An 18,448-nucleotide genomic window follows, 5' to 3' on the forward strand; every position below is an offset into this window, starting at 1 on the left:
TGGCACAATGAGCAATAAATCATCATATCGCAACACTGGCTTATCACCTGGCAAGGACAAAACAATCAGGAAAACAGCCTAAGCCCTTTATGCATTTTAGAGTGATTTTCTCCACTGCTCACTAGGTTTCAAATCAACACCATCTATGGGTTCAATTTTGGAGGGCACAGACACATTAAAATCTGAAAACGGTTAAAATTATAGGCCATTTCTTAATTACTTTATAATGGAAGCAAAATTTTGCATGTAACTATCTCTTCATTAGTTTTATTAACATTACTGTGCACTGAAGTAGAAAGCGCAAATTTGCCAAACATTTGAAAAAGCATTTATAGTTTTGAGGCTTTAAATTATGTGTATATATTTTCTTCTTCAGAACCTTTGCCTTTACAACAAGATTAGAGGTTGAATTAGGCTGCCGTCCTGAGGAAATGGAGCCCCTGAGCCGGAAGATGGGCCATGTTGGGGAAGGAGAAAGAGGTCGGGCCCTAAAATTCCACCCAGAGGAATGGAATTAATTGCTCTAGAAAAAAATGTGAACTAGGAGAGATGTTGGAGCATAATGTCCTTGTTGGCCACAGACACTCTGTTGACCTTTCTGGATTTTCCTCATCATGGGAGAGACTTCAAATCTGATCCAGGCTCTCAGAGTCTTTGGGTCAGAGAAAGGAGGGGAAACCAATTCTAGAGAGTGATTAAGCTCAGGGCAGTCTTCTGGACTCATTAGCCCTAAATGGACAAAGGGGAAAAACTCCAAAGAAACTACTGGTTGATTCTATTAATCCTATGAAGATGTATGGAGCAAAGATTTGGAGTATAATACCAATGTCTTTAAATACACGAATTGATTAGAGACTGCACAGCAACTTGTGAAAAAAAATTGTACTTGTATCTTTTGCATTATTCTTAAAAGTGAAACTAGAGGAATACAGAGGTTAAAGTAACAGCTAGTGCCATATATTTGGTAATCTGAGGATGAGACAGATCTTTGCCTTCTATCTCCAAGTCCAGGAGCTGTTACTGCTTTTTAACCCCAAGGCACTATTTAAGTCATAAGTATACACACATCAACACTTTAAGTTGGAAAAAGACTTCCTAAGTAGAGATACCCTTGTTTGCAGCAGAAGTATTCATGCCTCGAACTGCTTCTTAGAGATCTCAGGTATGGGGCAGGGGGAGCTTGCTCTCCAGTACTAGAAGACCAGATGCTCATTACGAAATTCTGACCCATGTATAGGACACATCAACATAGACACTGCACAGTCTCTTCTGATTCAATGAACTAGGTCTTTCAGAGTTTCCATGGCCATGTGCACTTATTCGCTTGCACAGATTTAAAGGGGTCTTATCTTGGACTGATAATTCTTGCCTATTTTAGCTGAACATCTGTCCCAGCACATAGAGAATGTTAATTAAGCTACACATTATGTAATAGTACAGGAAAGGCCAGAGGGCTCCAATGTGGCCTTCCCAAGCTGTTAATTAAATCACAGTCCCGTTAATGGAGTGACAGGGTGTGTGTTGAGAAAAAAGAAAACAGGACTAGAAGTCAGTGGATCTTAATCTTAGTCCTCCTTTAAGTCTATGTCGCCATGGATGATGATGATAATGGTAACATTAATAACAGCAAATCTTTCTTTTCTCTCTTTCCTTCCTTCTTTTCTTTTTTCTCTCTTTTCTTTTCTCTCTTTCTTTCTTTCTTTTCTCTTTCTTTCTTTCTTTTCTCTTTCTTTCTTTCTTTCCCTCCCTCCCTTTCCTTCCTTCCCTTCTTTCCTTCCCTTCCTTCCCTTCCTTCCCTTTCTTTCCTTCCTTCCTTTCTTCCTTTCTTCATTCCTTCCTTTCTTCTTTCCTTCTTTCCTTTCTTTCTTTCTTTCTTTCTTTCTTTCTTTCTTTCTTTCTTTCTTTCTTTCTTTCTTTCTTTCTTTCCCTCCCTCCCTTCCTTTCCTTCCTTCCCTTCTTCCCTTCCTTCCTTCCCTTTCCTTCTTTCCTTTCTTCCTTTCTTCATTCCTTCCTTTCTTTTCTTTCCTTCTTTTCTTTCTTTCTTTCTTTCTTTCTTTCTTTCTTTCTTTCTTTCTTTCTCTTTCTTTCTTCCATTTTTGTGGTACTGGGGATTGAACCTGGAGCCACTGTACTAAGCTATACTCCCTTTTAATTTTTACAGAGACAGAGTCTTGATAAGTCCCTACATTGCACAGGAACATCTGCAGTCCTCCTACCTCAGCCTCCCAGACTGCTGGGATCACAGGCGTGTGCCACCGTGTTGCCTCCTGCTCCTTCATATTGAGTCCTTATTCAGTTCCAGGGACTGTCCTAAGCAGCTGACACCGATGAACGAGCTGGCTTTTCACAGCGTCACAGAGAGGAAGGTGTTGCTGTTCTCTTCTGCTGTTGAGGGTACTCAGGGTTTCACTGGCCAAGTCTGGTCTCACAGAGTCAGTGCTGGGCCTGGGATTCAGGTGCTCCAGGCTAACTGGAGAGTGAGTGTCCTTCACCACACTTTACCTCATCCCACTCTGCACATCTTAGATTCTCCAAATTTGAGCAACTAAATGAGACAATGGCTGTGATGGTGGAAAAATCTAAACTGCCAAATTAATGTCAGTTATTACTAATATCATCTACTTACTTAATTCCATAGCTACATGCTCTGATAATAATGAAACCTTGATTGGGCTTTGTTTGTCCTGAAAATCTTATTATAGTACTGTCCCATACATCACCTATTATTTTCTTTCAACACTCTGTGAGCCTGCATTTTGCAAAGAAGGCGTCTAACACATCATTCCTTAAGACGGCCCGCTGGTTGCAATAAAAATAGAAAACAAATAAGCTTGTAATATTAGAGGCAAGAGATGGAAATTAAAATCTTTTAGCATTGAAAGACAATTTTCCCTCTTCTCTCACCCTGAAATTCTTCTCTTTGCCAAACTCAAAACTTATTCTCAAACTTCAAATGCTGTTTAAATGTCACCTCCTCCATGCAGCCTGCCCTGATACCTGGGGAAATGAAGCCAGCCCTACCATGATACCTTAACAGTAATGAGTGTTGACCTTGTATCCAGCTACTCTACTGAATCTGTCAATTAAGTCCAGAAGTCTTTTGGTAGGGTTTTTTGGGTCTGCTATGTAAAGTATCATATCATCAGCAAATAATGACAGTTTAACGTCTTCCTTTCCTATCCTTATTCCTTTTATTTCTTTCTCTCTTCTAATTGGTGTGGCTAATGTTTCCAGAACTATATTGAACAGGAGTGGTGATAGTGGGCATTCTTGTCTTGTTCCTGATTTTAGCGTGAAAGTTTTCAGTTTTTGACCATTTAGTATGATGTTGGCTGTTGGTTTTTCATAGATAGCCTTAATCAGGCTAAGATAAAGACTTATTCCAATTTTCTGTAGGGTTTTTTTTTTTATCATGAATCAGTGCTGGATTGTGTCGAATGGCTTTTCTGCATCTATTGAGATGATCATGTGGTTTTTGTCCTTGACTCTGTTAATATAGTGTATTACATTTATTGATTTATGAATGTTGAACCATCCTTGCATCCCTGGGATAAATCCGACTTGGTCAGGGTGTATGATTCTCTTGATGACCCTCTGTATTCTGTTTGCCAGTATCTTGTTGAGGATTTTTGCATCTATGTTCATTAGGGAGATTGGCCTGTTGTTCTCTTTTTGTGTTGGGTCTTTCCCTGGTTTGGGAATCAAAGTAACACTTGCTTCCAGGAATGAATTTGAAAGTATTGCTTCCCTTTCAACTTCCTTGATGAGTTTAAAGAGTAATGGTGTTAGTTCTTCTTTAAATGTCTTGTAAAATTCAGCAGTGAAGCCCTCCGGACCTGGGCTTTTCTTTGTTGGTAAATATTTTATTACATTTTCAATTTCACTCCTTGTAATTGGGGTGTTTTCTATATCTTCTTCATTTAACTTTGGCAATTCATATGAATCTAGGAATCTGCCCATTTCTTCTGTGCTTTCCATTTTATTGGAGTAGGGGTTCTCGAAGTAGGTATTGATGAACCTCTGGATTTCTGTTGGATCTGTTGTGACTTCACCTTTTTCATTCTTAATTGCATGTATTTGTGCCTTTTCTTTCCTTTTTTTGATAAGGTTGGCTAAAGGTTTATCAATTTTATTTATTCTTTCAAATAACCAACTCTTTGATTCACTGATTTTTTGTATTGTTCTCTTAGTCTCCATTGCATTGATTTCTGCCCTGATCTTTGTAATTTCCTCTCTTGTATGAGCTTTGGATTCATTATGCTCTTCTTTTTCTGGGAGCCTGAGGTTCTGCCTTTGGTTATTTATCTGAGTTTTCTCTGTTTTCCTAATATGGGCATTCACTGCTATGAATTTCCTGCATAGAACTGCTTTCATTGTGTCCCAAAGAAGTAAAAGCAGCAAACAAATATATGAAAAAATGTTCAACATCACTCGTCATTCAAGAGATGCAGATGAAAACAACATTGAGATTCCACCTCACCCCAGAAAGAATGGCTGCTATCAAGAAATCAACAAATTACAAATGCTGGCGGGGTTGTGGGGAGAAAGGAATCCTTCTCCATTGTTGGTGGGAGTGTAGACTGGTGGAACCACTGTGGAAATCAGTATGGAGATACTTCAAAGAACTAGGACTAGGGGGGGTCCTGTTTTTTTTTTTTTTTTGGTACCGGGGATTGAACTCAGGACCTCACGTTTGCGAGGGAGGTGGCGGAACCACTGAACTAAATGCCTGGCCCTAGAGGTCCCATTTGACCCAGGTATTCCCCTGCTGGGTATCTTCCCAAAAGAATTAAAAGAATCATACCACAGTGATATATGTGCACCCATGTTCATAGCGGCACGGTTCATAATAGCTAAAGCTTGGAAGCAGCCCAAGTGCCCATCAACTGGAAACTGGATAAAGAAAATATGGTTTTTTTAAATAAAATGGAGTACTACTCAGCCATAAAGAATGAAAAACTAGAGTCATTTATAGCTAAATGGATGCATATTAAGGCCATACTCTTAAGTGAAATAAATAGGACACACATGTGTAAATACCGAATAGTTTCTCTGGTGTGAGAAACTGATAGTGTAAACAAGGGTTAAAATGATTAAAATGAATAATTGATAATTTGAAATAGGAGAAAAGGTCCAAAGACAAAGGAGTGAATGGAGGGGAAGGGGAAAGGAAAAGAGGGAAAGGAAAAACTATGAGAAAAGAAAAAAATGGAAATGAAATCTATGTAAATAGGGAAGGTTGGAGGGGGTGAAGGGTGCACAGGTAATGGGGAAAAAATAGGAACCAAGATACATCATGTACAGGTACAAACACCCAATGATAAATGTAAAGGAACTGTATACCTAAAATGTACCAATAAAAGAACTAAAAAAAAAAACAACAAAAAAACCCCAGGAATGGGTCAGACTCCAAGAGACTTGAATTGTTTAGCAAATGCTTGTGCACAGGTTCACCCAGCAACAAGTTCACAGGTAACAGGATGAAAGCAGAGGTTGGTGACGTGTAAGGCGATGGGAGCAGGATGCCGTGTTTAAAGGCAGCAGAGACTATGGAGCAGGGATTTCTTGCATTGCAGAGAAAGCAAATCTTCAGCAATTGAGGAAGCCACTTCGTGTGTAAGGAAGGCATCAGGGATGGAAAGGACGGTGCATAATTAAGAGACATATTTAAGGAACACCTTGGGACTCAGTACCTGAGCAGAGAGGAAGTAAATGAGAGTATAAAATAACTCAACAGCTTCAGTGGATCGCTGGAAGAATGATTCCATCCACACTGGCAGGTGCCAGGCAGTTTCCCGTAGGGGGTCGTTCTCTCCAGTTAACCAGCCAGACAGCACTGTGCTGACAGACAGTGCTGTGTCAGGCACCCACACCTCCAGATTCTGAATGTTTCCAGGTGATTTATCCGGAGTTGCTGTCTCTGATTTGCTTTGGTTGGACATCTTTCCCTGAGCATGACAAATATGAAATAAATGGGCAGGAGAAAGCAGAAGCTGTTCGTTTGTGCATTCCCCAAGGAATGACCAGTAGGAGGTGTGCCCAGGGGACCAGTGTTTGAGGATTACTTTTTAATTATGGATTTCGAGGAGATGCTAGGAACACATCTGGTAGACAGAAAGGGAACCTGCACTCAACTTTAATACTGGTTTTAATAGAAACTGACAAGTTCAATCTTTCTAGGTCTTCAATAATTTTCCAGATTAAATTTTGATGGTACACAAATGAAATTTTAAGTCAGAGACGTAGCCATCAAAGTCATCAATAAAGCTAAAGCCACAAGAACAGGAGAAGGTCTCCAGAGAGTAAGATTTGTAAAGTTAACTCCAAAGGATTCTTTTAGCATTAATAAAAATACACCAAAAGATAAAAGCTAATAGATTTGGGTGATGTCACGAAGAGGAGCCCAGTGGATGTTTTGTGAGGCTGTTAATTCAGGGAAATCTGAAGAATAAATAATAAACACACAAATTGAGATGAGTATGTTCAGGGCTGGACATCTCACAGTGATGGCCTCGATTAAAATGTATGTTTTTCAAGAATTGTGGATATTATTTATTCTTAGGATAAACTGATTCCTGGAAAATGAGTTAAAAACTTATTTTTATGTAAGCCATGAAAAGAAAGCAATCCAAGATGCACACACATCTGTAACTGACAAGCAATTTGAATTCATTTATACCTTTTTTTTGTGGAAGGTTAGAAATGTTTGGAAGGTTTAATTTATTTAAAATGAGAGCAAATTTGTAGAGCAACATCAAATAAAGAGGAAGGGAAATATTTTGTAGAATATATTATTTAAGGATAGAGAAAAACAGGGGTGATTATATCCAAAAGGATTATTATATATTCTAAAATCCATGACAAAGTTGTTATTTATAAAATATTGAACAGATTTAAATCTATTTGGAGTATGTTAGTCATTACTAACTACGAATGAGCTCTGGAGAACAAAAAACAGTGAATTGGTTTAAACCACTATTCATCAGCATCATTTACAGCAGCAGTTTATTCTTGATGGGTTCGAGAAGAACTTGTTAATTTACAAACTTATTCAGAATAAGAGATAGCTGGTGGTGATCCACTACTGGTTGTGTTTCCTGAGCTTTGTCAGTAGCATATAAGACTCACTGGGAGGAGTCCCACAGAAGAGGCTCCCTGAAAACAGTGGCCCAGCCCATCCACCATTCCAAAACTCAGCCAAGGGGAAGGCACTAGGGTTTGCTCCGCAAGGAAGCTTAGGGTTGCTGAGGCTGTTGGATGCGAGCAGATGTGCTTTTAAGTTTCACGTCTGTGCCTCTGTCTCCACAACATCTACTTTATCCAGTCAGTCGCTTTCAATGAATGTATCATGCTTCAGGTGAAGATTAAAACTTTAATAGACCCAGGAATGTAGAATTACCCATTTAGGTTTTAAGCTGATTTATATTAAAATGATGTTATGGGCTTCCTTATTGTGAGTTTTCATTTTGACTTAGAGATGGCTAAATCTACAATTGGTAAAGTGTTCACGTTGCGCAGCAATTCACTGTTTCTTTAGATCTGTACACAACTGAGAAAAAAAGACTTATTAGGCAAACATGTATGTCAAATGTATAAGTATGGTTTGAAATGTAAGATTGTACATGATATTATAGTCATCGAATGGTATTTTTATAGCTTACTCCAGCTCCCAACTGTTTGTTTCCTTATAGTTTTATCTTTAGATTACTCATCATTAAAAATCAATGTAGCACAAACAGTGGGAAAACATTATATATATATTTGTAAATAAATAATCTAACAAGGGTAGCTTATCTGCATCAACAATTATGAAAAGAAATAGAAAAATCATACAAGTCAATTTTGAAGAAGACAAAGCTACAATTGATGTGTAGGCTTACATGAGTGTAGTCTCAAACAATGTTAGACCAGGATACTGTGCAAAACTTCTGGAAAGGAGATTGTCTTACTTGGATTTTAAAGCCTGGACTGAAAGCATATGTTGAGTAATTTCACCAGGAAGGAGCAGTCTGAAGAGTGGAAACCTAACTCACATAGATGCAGTTCCAGGAAGTGGATTCTCCAGAGGCCAGGCGACAGTCCCTGGGTTGAGAGAACTGGAATCCAGGATTTCTACCCCTTTCCAAAGCCTTTCCACCCTGTTGCATCTGAGAACCTGGTTTCCACCATAATGGAGGCAAGCAGCCATTTCTCCCAAACATAATTTGTATGTGTTGAGCCAATTATCATGTTGATTATTATTCTTTTTATGCAAACTGAGACTAGTTTGGTGTTGTCCTTATCAAAAATTATGAAAACTGAAAATAGCCCCTTCCTCGGACACCTCCTGTTGTTAATATTATTGTATAATTATATATGAAGTTATATTTTATAACATTTTAATAATGTGAACTCTCAATAACTTTCTTGTGAGTTAAGTATATTCATAGTAATGGAATGAAAACAAAGTATAAATCCACAGTGAACAATATTATTTACCTCTAGCAAACAACATGATTATTCTATTTGGATTCTCCTATTCAGAATGGTAACCTATATGATTGATTCTTGATTTCTTAAAATATATTCTGACTTGAAAACTCAAAATAAATGCATTATTTTTGAAAACCATTAATATTCAAAATTTATAAGCTCTCAAGATTTTCCTCCTCCTGGAATGGAGAAATTATCCATACTATGGCAGAAATTCAATGTTTTAATATGCACAGAAAAAAATACTGTTTCAAAACACAGTATTAAGTAACTTGAACTGTCTGGTGGTAAAATACATAAGTCATTCTCCCCAAAGCTATGCTTTGTATTGCTGATTTTTCCCACTCTATTTTTGATATCTGATTAGCTATATTTTTGTTAATTATTGGCTCAGATATAATCAGCTTTATTTCTAAGTTTTTATCTCCAACGGTGCATGGATTAAATAAATTACTTAGTCCATGTCAGTTTAGGCCAAGTTATGGGTTATGTCAGAAGCTAATGGCTGCAAATTTTGGTCAGTAAATAGTTTTTCTTGGTATTATTATGTTGTGTTTTGTTTTGTTTCACTAAAGCAACAGCAGTTTCTGAAACAATTCCCCTAGTGACTCAGTGACACGTATTTGTTAGAATTGAAGTTACACAGACAGGAGTTATGAAGAAGTGGCAGGGTGGCAAGGCTGTACACATGATTTACATATTGTTTAGAATAGCGCTTTTAAAAAACACAAAGTGCTGGAAAACATAGTCGTATGATGGCATAAAGTCAATATAGCAGAGCAGTTACTGCCTGCCATGGGATGCAGAAGATGGGGTTTTTGTGATTTAGAATTTATTTTCAGCAAATCTTGAAAAGGAAAAAGAGCAAAAGCTTTAAACACAACAAATTAAGTACTATGTGTTTAGAGCTTGAGATTGCTTTCCATTTTCATATTTTTTTCAGTCTGGATTTAGACTTATTTAATGTTGTTTTAGTCTCTTTTGAGTTCAGATTAAGAGATTGGTTCTCAAGGGCAGGGTGCCAGGTCCAATTTAGCATTAGCTAGCTCATGCTACTCTGGCTAATGAAGCCATTGATTGAATAATCACAAGGGACTAGCAGAATCTGATGTCTCTCCCTAATTTGATAAAATTTGTCAAAGAGCCACTACATATCTATTTGTGGGACCAAGAACATACACATGGTACACTGTAGCATGATGGGGTGATGACTCTCTTTTCAGTCTCTACTCACTCCTTGTCCATTCTTCCTATAGACTAGGGTGACTTGCTCTTTGGCCTCTGATTGAGTTTGTCAACAAGAGTCATGGGAAGGAAATCGGGGGACAGGAGAAGAAAGAGTTTAGAAGCCGGTATACCTTGCTGTCTCCATGCAGCTGGACCATGCTGGAGTGAATTCCTCAGCTCCTCTCCAGGTCTATGGGTGGAGAGGGCTACTTTCTGCCTGCTGCTATTCCCTGAGTATCTCAGCACACGCTCTCTTCCCCTCAGCTTGCCCATTCAGAGGTAAATAGTCTCTTAAATAAATTCTCTTCATTAAATTCTAGAATACAGTCTATCACCCATCTGGATTGTAACTATTCACATACATAAAGCAATTAAGATTATTATTTCATGAACCTTTGAATCCTGGATAACAGCAATATTAATCCTTCAAATTATACTTATCTACCCAGTATTTTCAAACTATTTCTCTAAATTTTACTCAGTGACTTTAGTCTCAAAGTGATTCTGAAAATGTTGAAAGCAAATATTTAAGCATAAAAATATTCCCTATCTCATTGTGGTTCAGAAGCCCAATGGAAAGAATTTTGGTATGGCATTTTCATTATCTGGTACTTTCTATTTGCACATTTTGTTTTGTTCCTTGTCTCTATCTTTAAACCATAATTCAGAAGCTTATAAAAGGTATAATCAACAAAAATCCTAGGGATCTTCAAATAATTCAGCACATAAGTATATAAAATGACTCATCTTTCTGAAAAATAAAAATTCAGCAGTTGAGAAACATGTTTGTAAAAAGCCCCACTGGAACATTTAACTTTCCTATGATAATAACACACCATTTATAGGTGACATTTGCAGTGCTGGAGATGGAACCAGGGCCTCCAGCATGCTGGGCAAATGCTCCACCACAGAGCTAAATCCCCAGCCCTGTAGGTGACTTCTGAATTCATGCTGCAGGGAACATCAGTGAACTCTAAAAATTATTTCCATTTCACTTAGGTGTAACAGATCTTCTCAACTAAGAAAGCTTGTTATTACCATTTGACTACAATAAAAAAACATGTATTTATTCCATTTTACTGGTTTGTGAGCATTTATCTTTTCTAGTGTATTATTTATATTATTTTATCTCATTACTGTAATCATTTCTATCTTTCTAGTTTCTTTTTATTTATTTGTCTCTAAGATTTCCCTAAGCCAAGTACAATATTCTTTCATTTTAAAAATAAAAACATTAAGATTTACTAAAATACAGTTGTTAATGATGCAATGTTCTTGTTTTATTTGCTTTCTAAATTGCATGTAATTTTCTTTTTTTGCTTTCCTTTTGATTCAGTAAACATCCAGAAGTATATTTCCTGTTTTTAATGAGGTCACATTTTTGGCTTATTATTTTCTTCTTTACTTTAATTTTAGTGAATTATAATCCAAGAGTGTAGCCTTTCTATGTGATGGCTTTTATCTTCTCGGATCTGATCAATTTTCCCCTAATATATGTGACAAATTTACAATGTCTCTCAATTGATAAAACTTGAAAATTTATTTGATACATTAACTTTTAAATTACAACTGTTTGTAGCTCTTTTATTGAGTAGTCTGTCTAAATGTGCAGTTAAATGTTCACCATCATATTTTTCTTCAACTTCTTATTTTTTGTCTGAGTATCAGAGTCTATGTTATTTGGTGCCTTTCTGTTCATTAGATTTATTGCAGCTTTATAAATTAAGATTGTTTTACCACTGAACTCCCCTCTCTGGCCATGATTAGTGTGTTTCTAAATCAAATTCTACTTTACTCACTCATTTTTCTTGTTCTACTGTTTGCATTCACTGCATTTGCTGTTGCCATTTTTTTCTAGTCCTTTCATTTTAACATTTATCTCATTAAGTGTGTTTCTTATAAATATTATAAGTTTTTAATCTTTTAGACCAAAATTTGAATTGTTATTTTTATAAAAGAGAATAATTAAATGTGCTTACACATAGATCGATATACTTAAAAGCCTTCTGTTTTGTTTCTCTTCCACTCCTTCCTTTTCTGTATTTTCCACCTATTAAAGGTTATGTTTATCCTAAACCCATAATCAAGTGTGGTGCATTATTTATATAAAAGCTGAGATAATGGGTACCATGCCCTCTTCTTCCCTGGAAGGGATACAATTCTGCCTCTGCTTTCCTTACTGTCTGATGAGTTAGGCACATTGGTTTCAAATACTACTTCAGTGAACTTCCACTGTAGCTGATCTTACAAGAGAAACATATTTAATAACTCTGAAGAAGAAGGAATAACAATTTTATATTTTAAATATAAAGTATGGAGAATTAGTATAATACCAATCATGCATCTTTTGAAGTTTTACTGAAGGGATGTATGTGGACTTAAATAAATCTGGATTTTCACAGTGACATTATCCAAAGAATAGTAAGGTTAAGAGATTATGGAGAAAGTGAGCTAGTATGTAAATGAAATGGTTTGTAAGATGACTCTAGAATCATAATCATATCTTTTTATATGGCAAAATTTGATGTGTATTTGAGGAAATTTTATTTGCGTTAAGGTCTAAGATGCTCCACTGATTTTTGGTACAGAAATTACCAGGGTACTATAGATTCTGATTTAATTTTTAACCTTTTGTGGAATTTTGTTAATTCTAGAGAAATTTATGATTTATTAAAAAGAGGCTCATTTTAATCCCTAACATTTTTCATTTCTATACTTCAACCACTCTGGTTGAAAAATATCTTATTAAGTGAAGATAAGGAAATCTTTAAATATTCTATTGGATTAATATTTTATTTTTTAAAAATACAAGGTTAAAAATAAAAACACAGGGAGTTACTGCATATTACTGTAGAATAGGACTAAGTAGTTAATTATATATATATATAACATCAATTCTTTTGTATTTTGTTATATAATTGCAGATTTTAAAGATCTGTACCATTAATGGTCCATGTGAGAAAAGCAGAGGTAATTAATTTTAAGGCAAGCATTTTGTTGATTAAATAATTATACGAGAGGTCATAAATGTGTTACTCTAGATGCTGAAGATGGGTTGGAAAAATCTAGAGAGATCAAGTGCTAACCAGAGGTTATAATTTAATGGGAGTCAGGGTCGGGTATCATAGGGAGAGAGTAGCAGAAAATGGAAAGAAATGGATAAAACAAGCATAAAGCATCTGGAGGCTTATAGTGGTTTGTGTATTAATTATATTAGAAAATAATAGCACAGTACACCGATATTTTGCAGTCTTCACGCATGACTGCCATTTGACTTACTTTCACCTGTTGAATAATCCTGTGGGTCAAGTATTCCTGACTCCTGTAGTGATCGAATGCAGGAATCCACCAGCTCCAGACCTGTGGTCAGCTCATCTTCGATATCTTTTTGACCATCTAAAAAATAATATTTTAAAGTGGTGAGCAAAAACACAGGATGAGTGAACACAAAAGCTTTAGGTTAGCTGTTCACAATCAGAAGTGTCCTAACCAAATACAGCAGCTCCATGAAGTTCTCATTAGAAACCACATTGTTATTCTGGAAAACTAACATTAAAGCCAAGGCCTGATAATTTCATGTACCCTTGGACAACATAAAATTACTAGATAAGCAAGAGAACTGAATTCCCCCCAAATGGTGAACATTATGACAATTTCACTTAATTTTCACTGTCATTTTTTTCCTATACAATTTGATGTCTTTTTCTAAAGCTCATAGCAAAATTGATCAGCAGATATATGCAGACATAAGTGCAGGTAACCAGCAAGAGGCTGTACTTTACCTTGTGACTGCCAATGAAACTGCTCTTCTGCTGAACTGTAAAAGAGAGAACACACAGGTATAATGCATTGATTACAAAAGCAAAGACTAAACTGTAAGAGACAAAGGTGCATTAGAGTGGTAAGGGTGGTTCCACATCATTTCTTAAATTCCTCTCTGGGACGACTGATTCCATTTTAATATAATCTTAATTTCAAGCCATTTGCTGTATATTGTTACCTGTATAATTCACAGGTATTAGCACGTTATAGATGGGCATTGTTCAGTAAATTTCAGGAAGACAGCTCATTAAAAGAAATACCAATTGGCTCATTTTTTAAAAAATCCACTGGTTATGTTTGTTTCTTACAATATCTTCTGTGCACATGCAGCTTTACACAATTTTATTTATTTTAAAATACGAGTCTAAAGGGTGTCACATAGGAAATAACCATCTCTTTTTATTACAAAGAAGATAAAATGAATCTTTGCCTTCACTTCGACATTTCTTATGACCATTTCCTTTCAGTTGATCATTTTGGGTTAAATTTATGAAATTTAAAAATAATAACACTTTACCACCAATTGAATATATGTTTCCAAAATTCTCACTTAACAATACATTGTATAAAATAATCAGCTAGGAAAACTTGTTCACACATATGAAATGCCAATGATATTGTCCAGAGTGGAACAGGTAGGAGACATGGATTTATTTTGAAGGTTGCATTAAACACAAAAGAGATGAATGGATTTAAAGTTTCTACATGTGAACACTTTTGTTTTATATGCAGACACTTTCTACACAGTCCTTTTTTAATATGTTAGTACTTCAGAAGAAATCTAACAGATACCATTTTGGGAATGGTTTTCTACACTTATTTCATCAGATCTTTTCGTCTGATCAAGCAGCCTGTATGAATAGCTCATCAGTTCCTCAGCAGCAAGTAGATTTTAGATCTTTAATCTGTACTTAAGAGGTGGCTTCTGAATTCATTTACAGGAGAAAAAGGAAAATCTGGTATAAATCAATGCTCAGAAAAGCCATGATTGACATAAATGAATAAAAGAATAGTCCCTTAAGAAACACATGCCTTTTATAGGGTATCTTGCTCCTGAGGCAACCCATATTAACAAACTGGAAAATGATTTTACAATAATAAGAGCTACAGAATGAACTGATACATAAAATGAGAACTTTACAAATTAAGTCCCATGCAACTCTTTCTCGCATAAGATATAGCATTAGATACATAAAAGCTATATCTAACTATATAGTAACCCTTAAAATAGAAATCTTTACAATTACAAGGCAGGTTCACTTAGTAAGTGGCCTTTAATATATGGCAGTTCCTCTTAAAATCCAAGAATCACCACAATAAGACTGAACCTTACCCATTCTAGCTATTTTAATCTAATCATTATATTTCAAGGATGTGAACAGCATAATTTTAAGTGTTTAAACATCAATCTCGTTGGTCATTTGAAAAGGCTGAAGTAGAAAGTAGGCATATTGATTCCAAGATTCATCTGCAGCAATATATATATATATTTATTATATATATATTATATATATATATTATATATATATATAATATATATATATATATATATATGTTAGGTCCCACCAGAAACTTACAAGATTGGAAACTCTGTAGGCTGGGCTAACAATCTTCTATGATGATCCTTACATGTTGCTAACTTTGGAAACCAGCAGATAGCATTTTTATTAATGTTCTACTATGAATTTAGAGCTGCCTTATAACATTATTTTTCTATATTTTAAGGCTGGAAAAATCTCAAGATGGTATAATATTTTAAGTGTATACATGCCATGGATTTATATAGGGGTAGAAAATTGTAGTGGGCTGATCAATGGCCTTATTTCCCTGAAAGATGAGTTGAAACCATAACCCTGAAACACTTTAATGGTAACTTACTTGGAAAAAGGTTTTTTGCACATGTAATTCATGGGTTTCCGCTGAGATCATCCTGGATTATCTAAGAGGGTTGTAGTTGCAATGACTAATGCTTTTATAAGAGACAGAAGAGGGGACCCACACAGGGAAGGAGGGCACGTAAAGATGGAGGCACAGATTGGGGCGATGTACTCTCAAGCCAAAGACTGACTGAAGCCACCTGTAGGTCCCCCTGATTTTGAACCTATGGCCTCTAAAACTGGGAGAATAAATTTCTATTACTTTAAGCCAACCACTTGTGGTAATTTGTTATGGAAGCCCCAGAAAACTGGTGCAACATATTTTCTGATACAATAAGAATGTTCTCATGTTAAATCCTCCAAGATTTGCTAATATCTTTTATTACTACATGCCTTTACAGTTATAGCTATTTACTACTAAATGCTCACTGTATACCAAGATCCTGCTATTTCACAGCAACCACAGGTCATTTTTGTAGATGGGACTTACAATGTTAGACAGCTTGACCACACAGCTCTTAAAAGCTCAGCAGAGATTTAAATGAATCTGTCTAAAGTGCAGACTCCTCATTCACAGTCCCCAGTTATGGTAGAAACCTTGCTTGGGTTATCACCCAGCTAAAGCAGTACAAGTAACTGAGGCACTGGAAGTCATTCCCAAGGCTCAAGAAAGTCCTGCTCTCCTTTCCTCCAGGCATCCTGACAATTACACTGCTCAGCCCCTTGCAGGAAGATGGGGCAGCGCAAAGCCTGTGAGAGGAGAGGCTGTGTGACGTTTTCATGCTGTCTCTCTTCCTTAACTCTGTGCTAATAAGGGTCCCTGAGGAACCACACAGAATGGAGACTTCTGCCAACCCACAAAGAATGGCAGAGCAAGAGTGAGAGATAAACCGTGTCTATATTAAAACTCTGAAGCTGCAGCACTGCTAGATTCTGTAGAACAAATGTGACAGTGACCAATAGAGAAATGCACATTCATATCAGTCTCATTCATGTGGCATTTCCCGCTTGTCAACTTCCCTTTCCACAGCACAGAACTGGATGAAAATGTCCTGGGCAATCCTAGTGCGAAGAAGGTGGAACCACTGCTTTAGTTCAACCTTTGGGATTTGTCTGCTCCTCTGCAATAATGGGTGATTTTATGTATATGGCTTCATATCCTGCTAGTATATAATATTTATTTTCCTTTTCATTTCTTTCAAAAGTATTTCAATTTTATGATGCAACAGAAACAAGAAGAAACATTTTTTATTACAATTGGCAATGAATATAAAACTATCCTCTCAAAGCAGGGCACCTTCCTTTTGGGCAGACAAAAATCATTTATCATTTCAGTGGTTTCCTTGATTCCTTTCACACAGTTAAAATGCATTAAAAAGTATGACTGATCATCATAGAGAATAGAAATCTCAAGACAAAGCTACTTTGGATTTTATTTCTTCAGTTGCACACTTCACTCTCTCTGCTAGGGGATTCTACACAATCACATGTTTTATGCAGTTGATTTATTCCTTTAAAATTACTCTAAGGTAGATGCTTTTAAAAAAGCAAACAAAGTATTCGTATAATAAACATGAATCACGCTTTTGTCTCAGAACTCTTCTATGAGCTGTTAGGAAGCACCGGTGGTATACCTTTGAGTTACATAATCAATGTAATATAATATAATGGAAAAGTCACTTTTGAAGCTGTTCTAACTCACTTCATATTAAATTTCAGAAAGCAATTTTGTGTGCAGTGCTGCAATGCTGTTTCTTGAAATGGAAATCACCTCTAAAGAATCACAAATAACATGTAACCCTTAAAAATACACAGACATTTGACATGTTAAGTAGGGATTTTAGAGAAATGTATTTAAAGCATAATCCTAAAGGCTAACACCTTGAAGGCTCTCTCTTTGTACCAAGCAATATTCTAATGGACTTACAGTTCATCTTCATAACCAAAATCCTTTCTTTTCTTTCTTACTTACTTATTTTTTTTTGATGCTGAGTTGACCCTAAGATCTCCTGGATGCTAAACACCCTGCTGCTGGGCTACACCTCTAGCTGAGTATGGCAAAACTTGGGAGAGAAGTAATGTTTCCCGTTTTATGGAAAATGAAACTGAGGTGAGCAGATGCTTAGGAAGTTGCCAGAGGTCTCGCCGCAGGCAAGTCAAGGAAACAGAATATGAGCTTGGGTTTCCACATTTTGAACTTTCTAGTCACACATTTGGATGCATGGAAATCAAACTCCTATGTGACTAAAACTAATAATATAAATCAAATTGAAGAAAACAACATATTTGAGAGAAGACATTGCTAAAAGGATATAATTTACAAGACATTCACTTCAAGAACATATATGTAACTCCTACAAATCAATAAGATAAAGATTTTTAAAATTAAATAAAACGAGAGGCCAACAATTGTGCACAGCTCATATGTAATAGAAAAATCAAGAATGGGTGGCCATTGAACAAAGAATTGAAAAATAAAAATTAAACACAAGCTACCTCTTTACACTCCTCACACTGTCCACCAATTTGAAAGCCTAACAGAACTAAGTGCTAGCGAAGAAATGGGAAAATGACTCATATATTCTACGTAGGAGAGGAAATTAGACAAACACTTGGACAAGCCATAAGGCAATTCCTGGTAATGTAAATCTGAATACTACTTGGCAGTTAAAATAAATTAGGTAGATGTAAAACATATGGAGTTCTCAAAACTTAGATGTAGAGAAAAACAATTCAAGTTCCACATAAGATTTGTACCATAAGATCTCAATTACACGGATTTTACACTGACTTTACACTATTGTGTATAAACACACATATATTATATGCATAGAAATATGCACACATATCATATGGATATAAATATGTGGATTGAAAAGATACCAAATTCATGACAGTCATGACCTGGGTGAAGGAGAAATGAGTGTGAGGAAAGAGTAAAGAGGAAACTTCCTTTGATTTTAATGATTTTATAAAAACTGAAGCTAAAAACTTTATTAAACTAAAAGCTTTTATAAAAACTTCAGTCATTCAGACAAAATGTTAGCTTT

The 18,448-nt window shown here is 35.9% G+C and overlaps 1 protein-coding gene across 6 annotated transcripts in view; it reads right to left on the bottom strand.

Annotated features, from left to right (window-relative positions):
• Positions 1-18,448, bottom strand: part of Ctnnd2 (catenin delta 2) — an 871,879-nt gene that overhangs the window by 386,489 nt on the left and 466,942 nt on the right. For all 6 annotated transcript variants that reach the window (XM_087189427.1, XM_004845189.4, XM_004845188.4 and 3 more), the window contains 2 exons: positions 13,482-13,516; positions 12,979-13,095 (listed from right to left, as the gene is read on the bottom strand). In XM_087189427.1, coding sequence (XP_087045553.1) covers positions 12,979-13,095; positions 13,482-13,516 — 152 coding nt within the window. The remainder of the gene's footprint in view (positions 1-12,978; positions 13,096-13,481; positions 13,517-18,448) is intronic.

Source organism: Heterocephalus glaber, unplaced genomic scaffold, assembly GCF_053883595.1.
Source record: "Heterocephalus glaber isolate CG9 unplaced genomic scaffold, H.glaber_assembly_v1.0 deba00001538, whole genome shotgun sequence".
NCBI classification, from domain to species: domain Eukaryota; kingdom Metazoa; phylum Chordata; class Mammalia; order Rodentia; family Bathyergidae; genus Heterocephalus; species Heterocephalus glaber.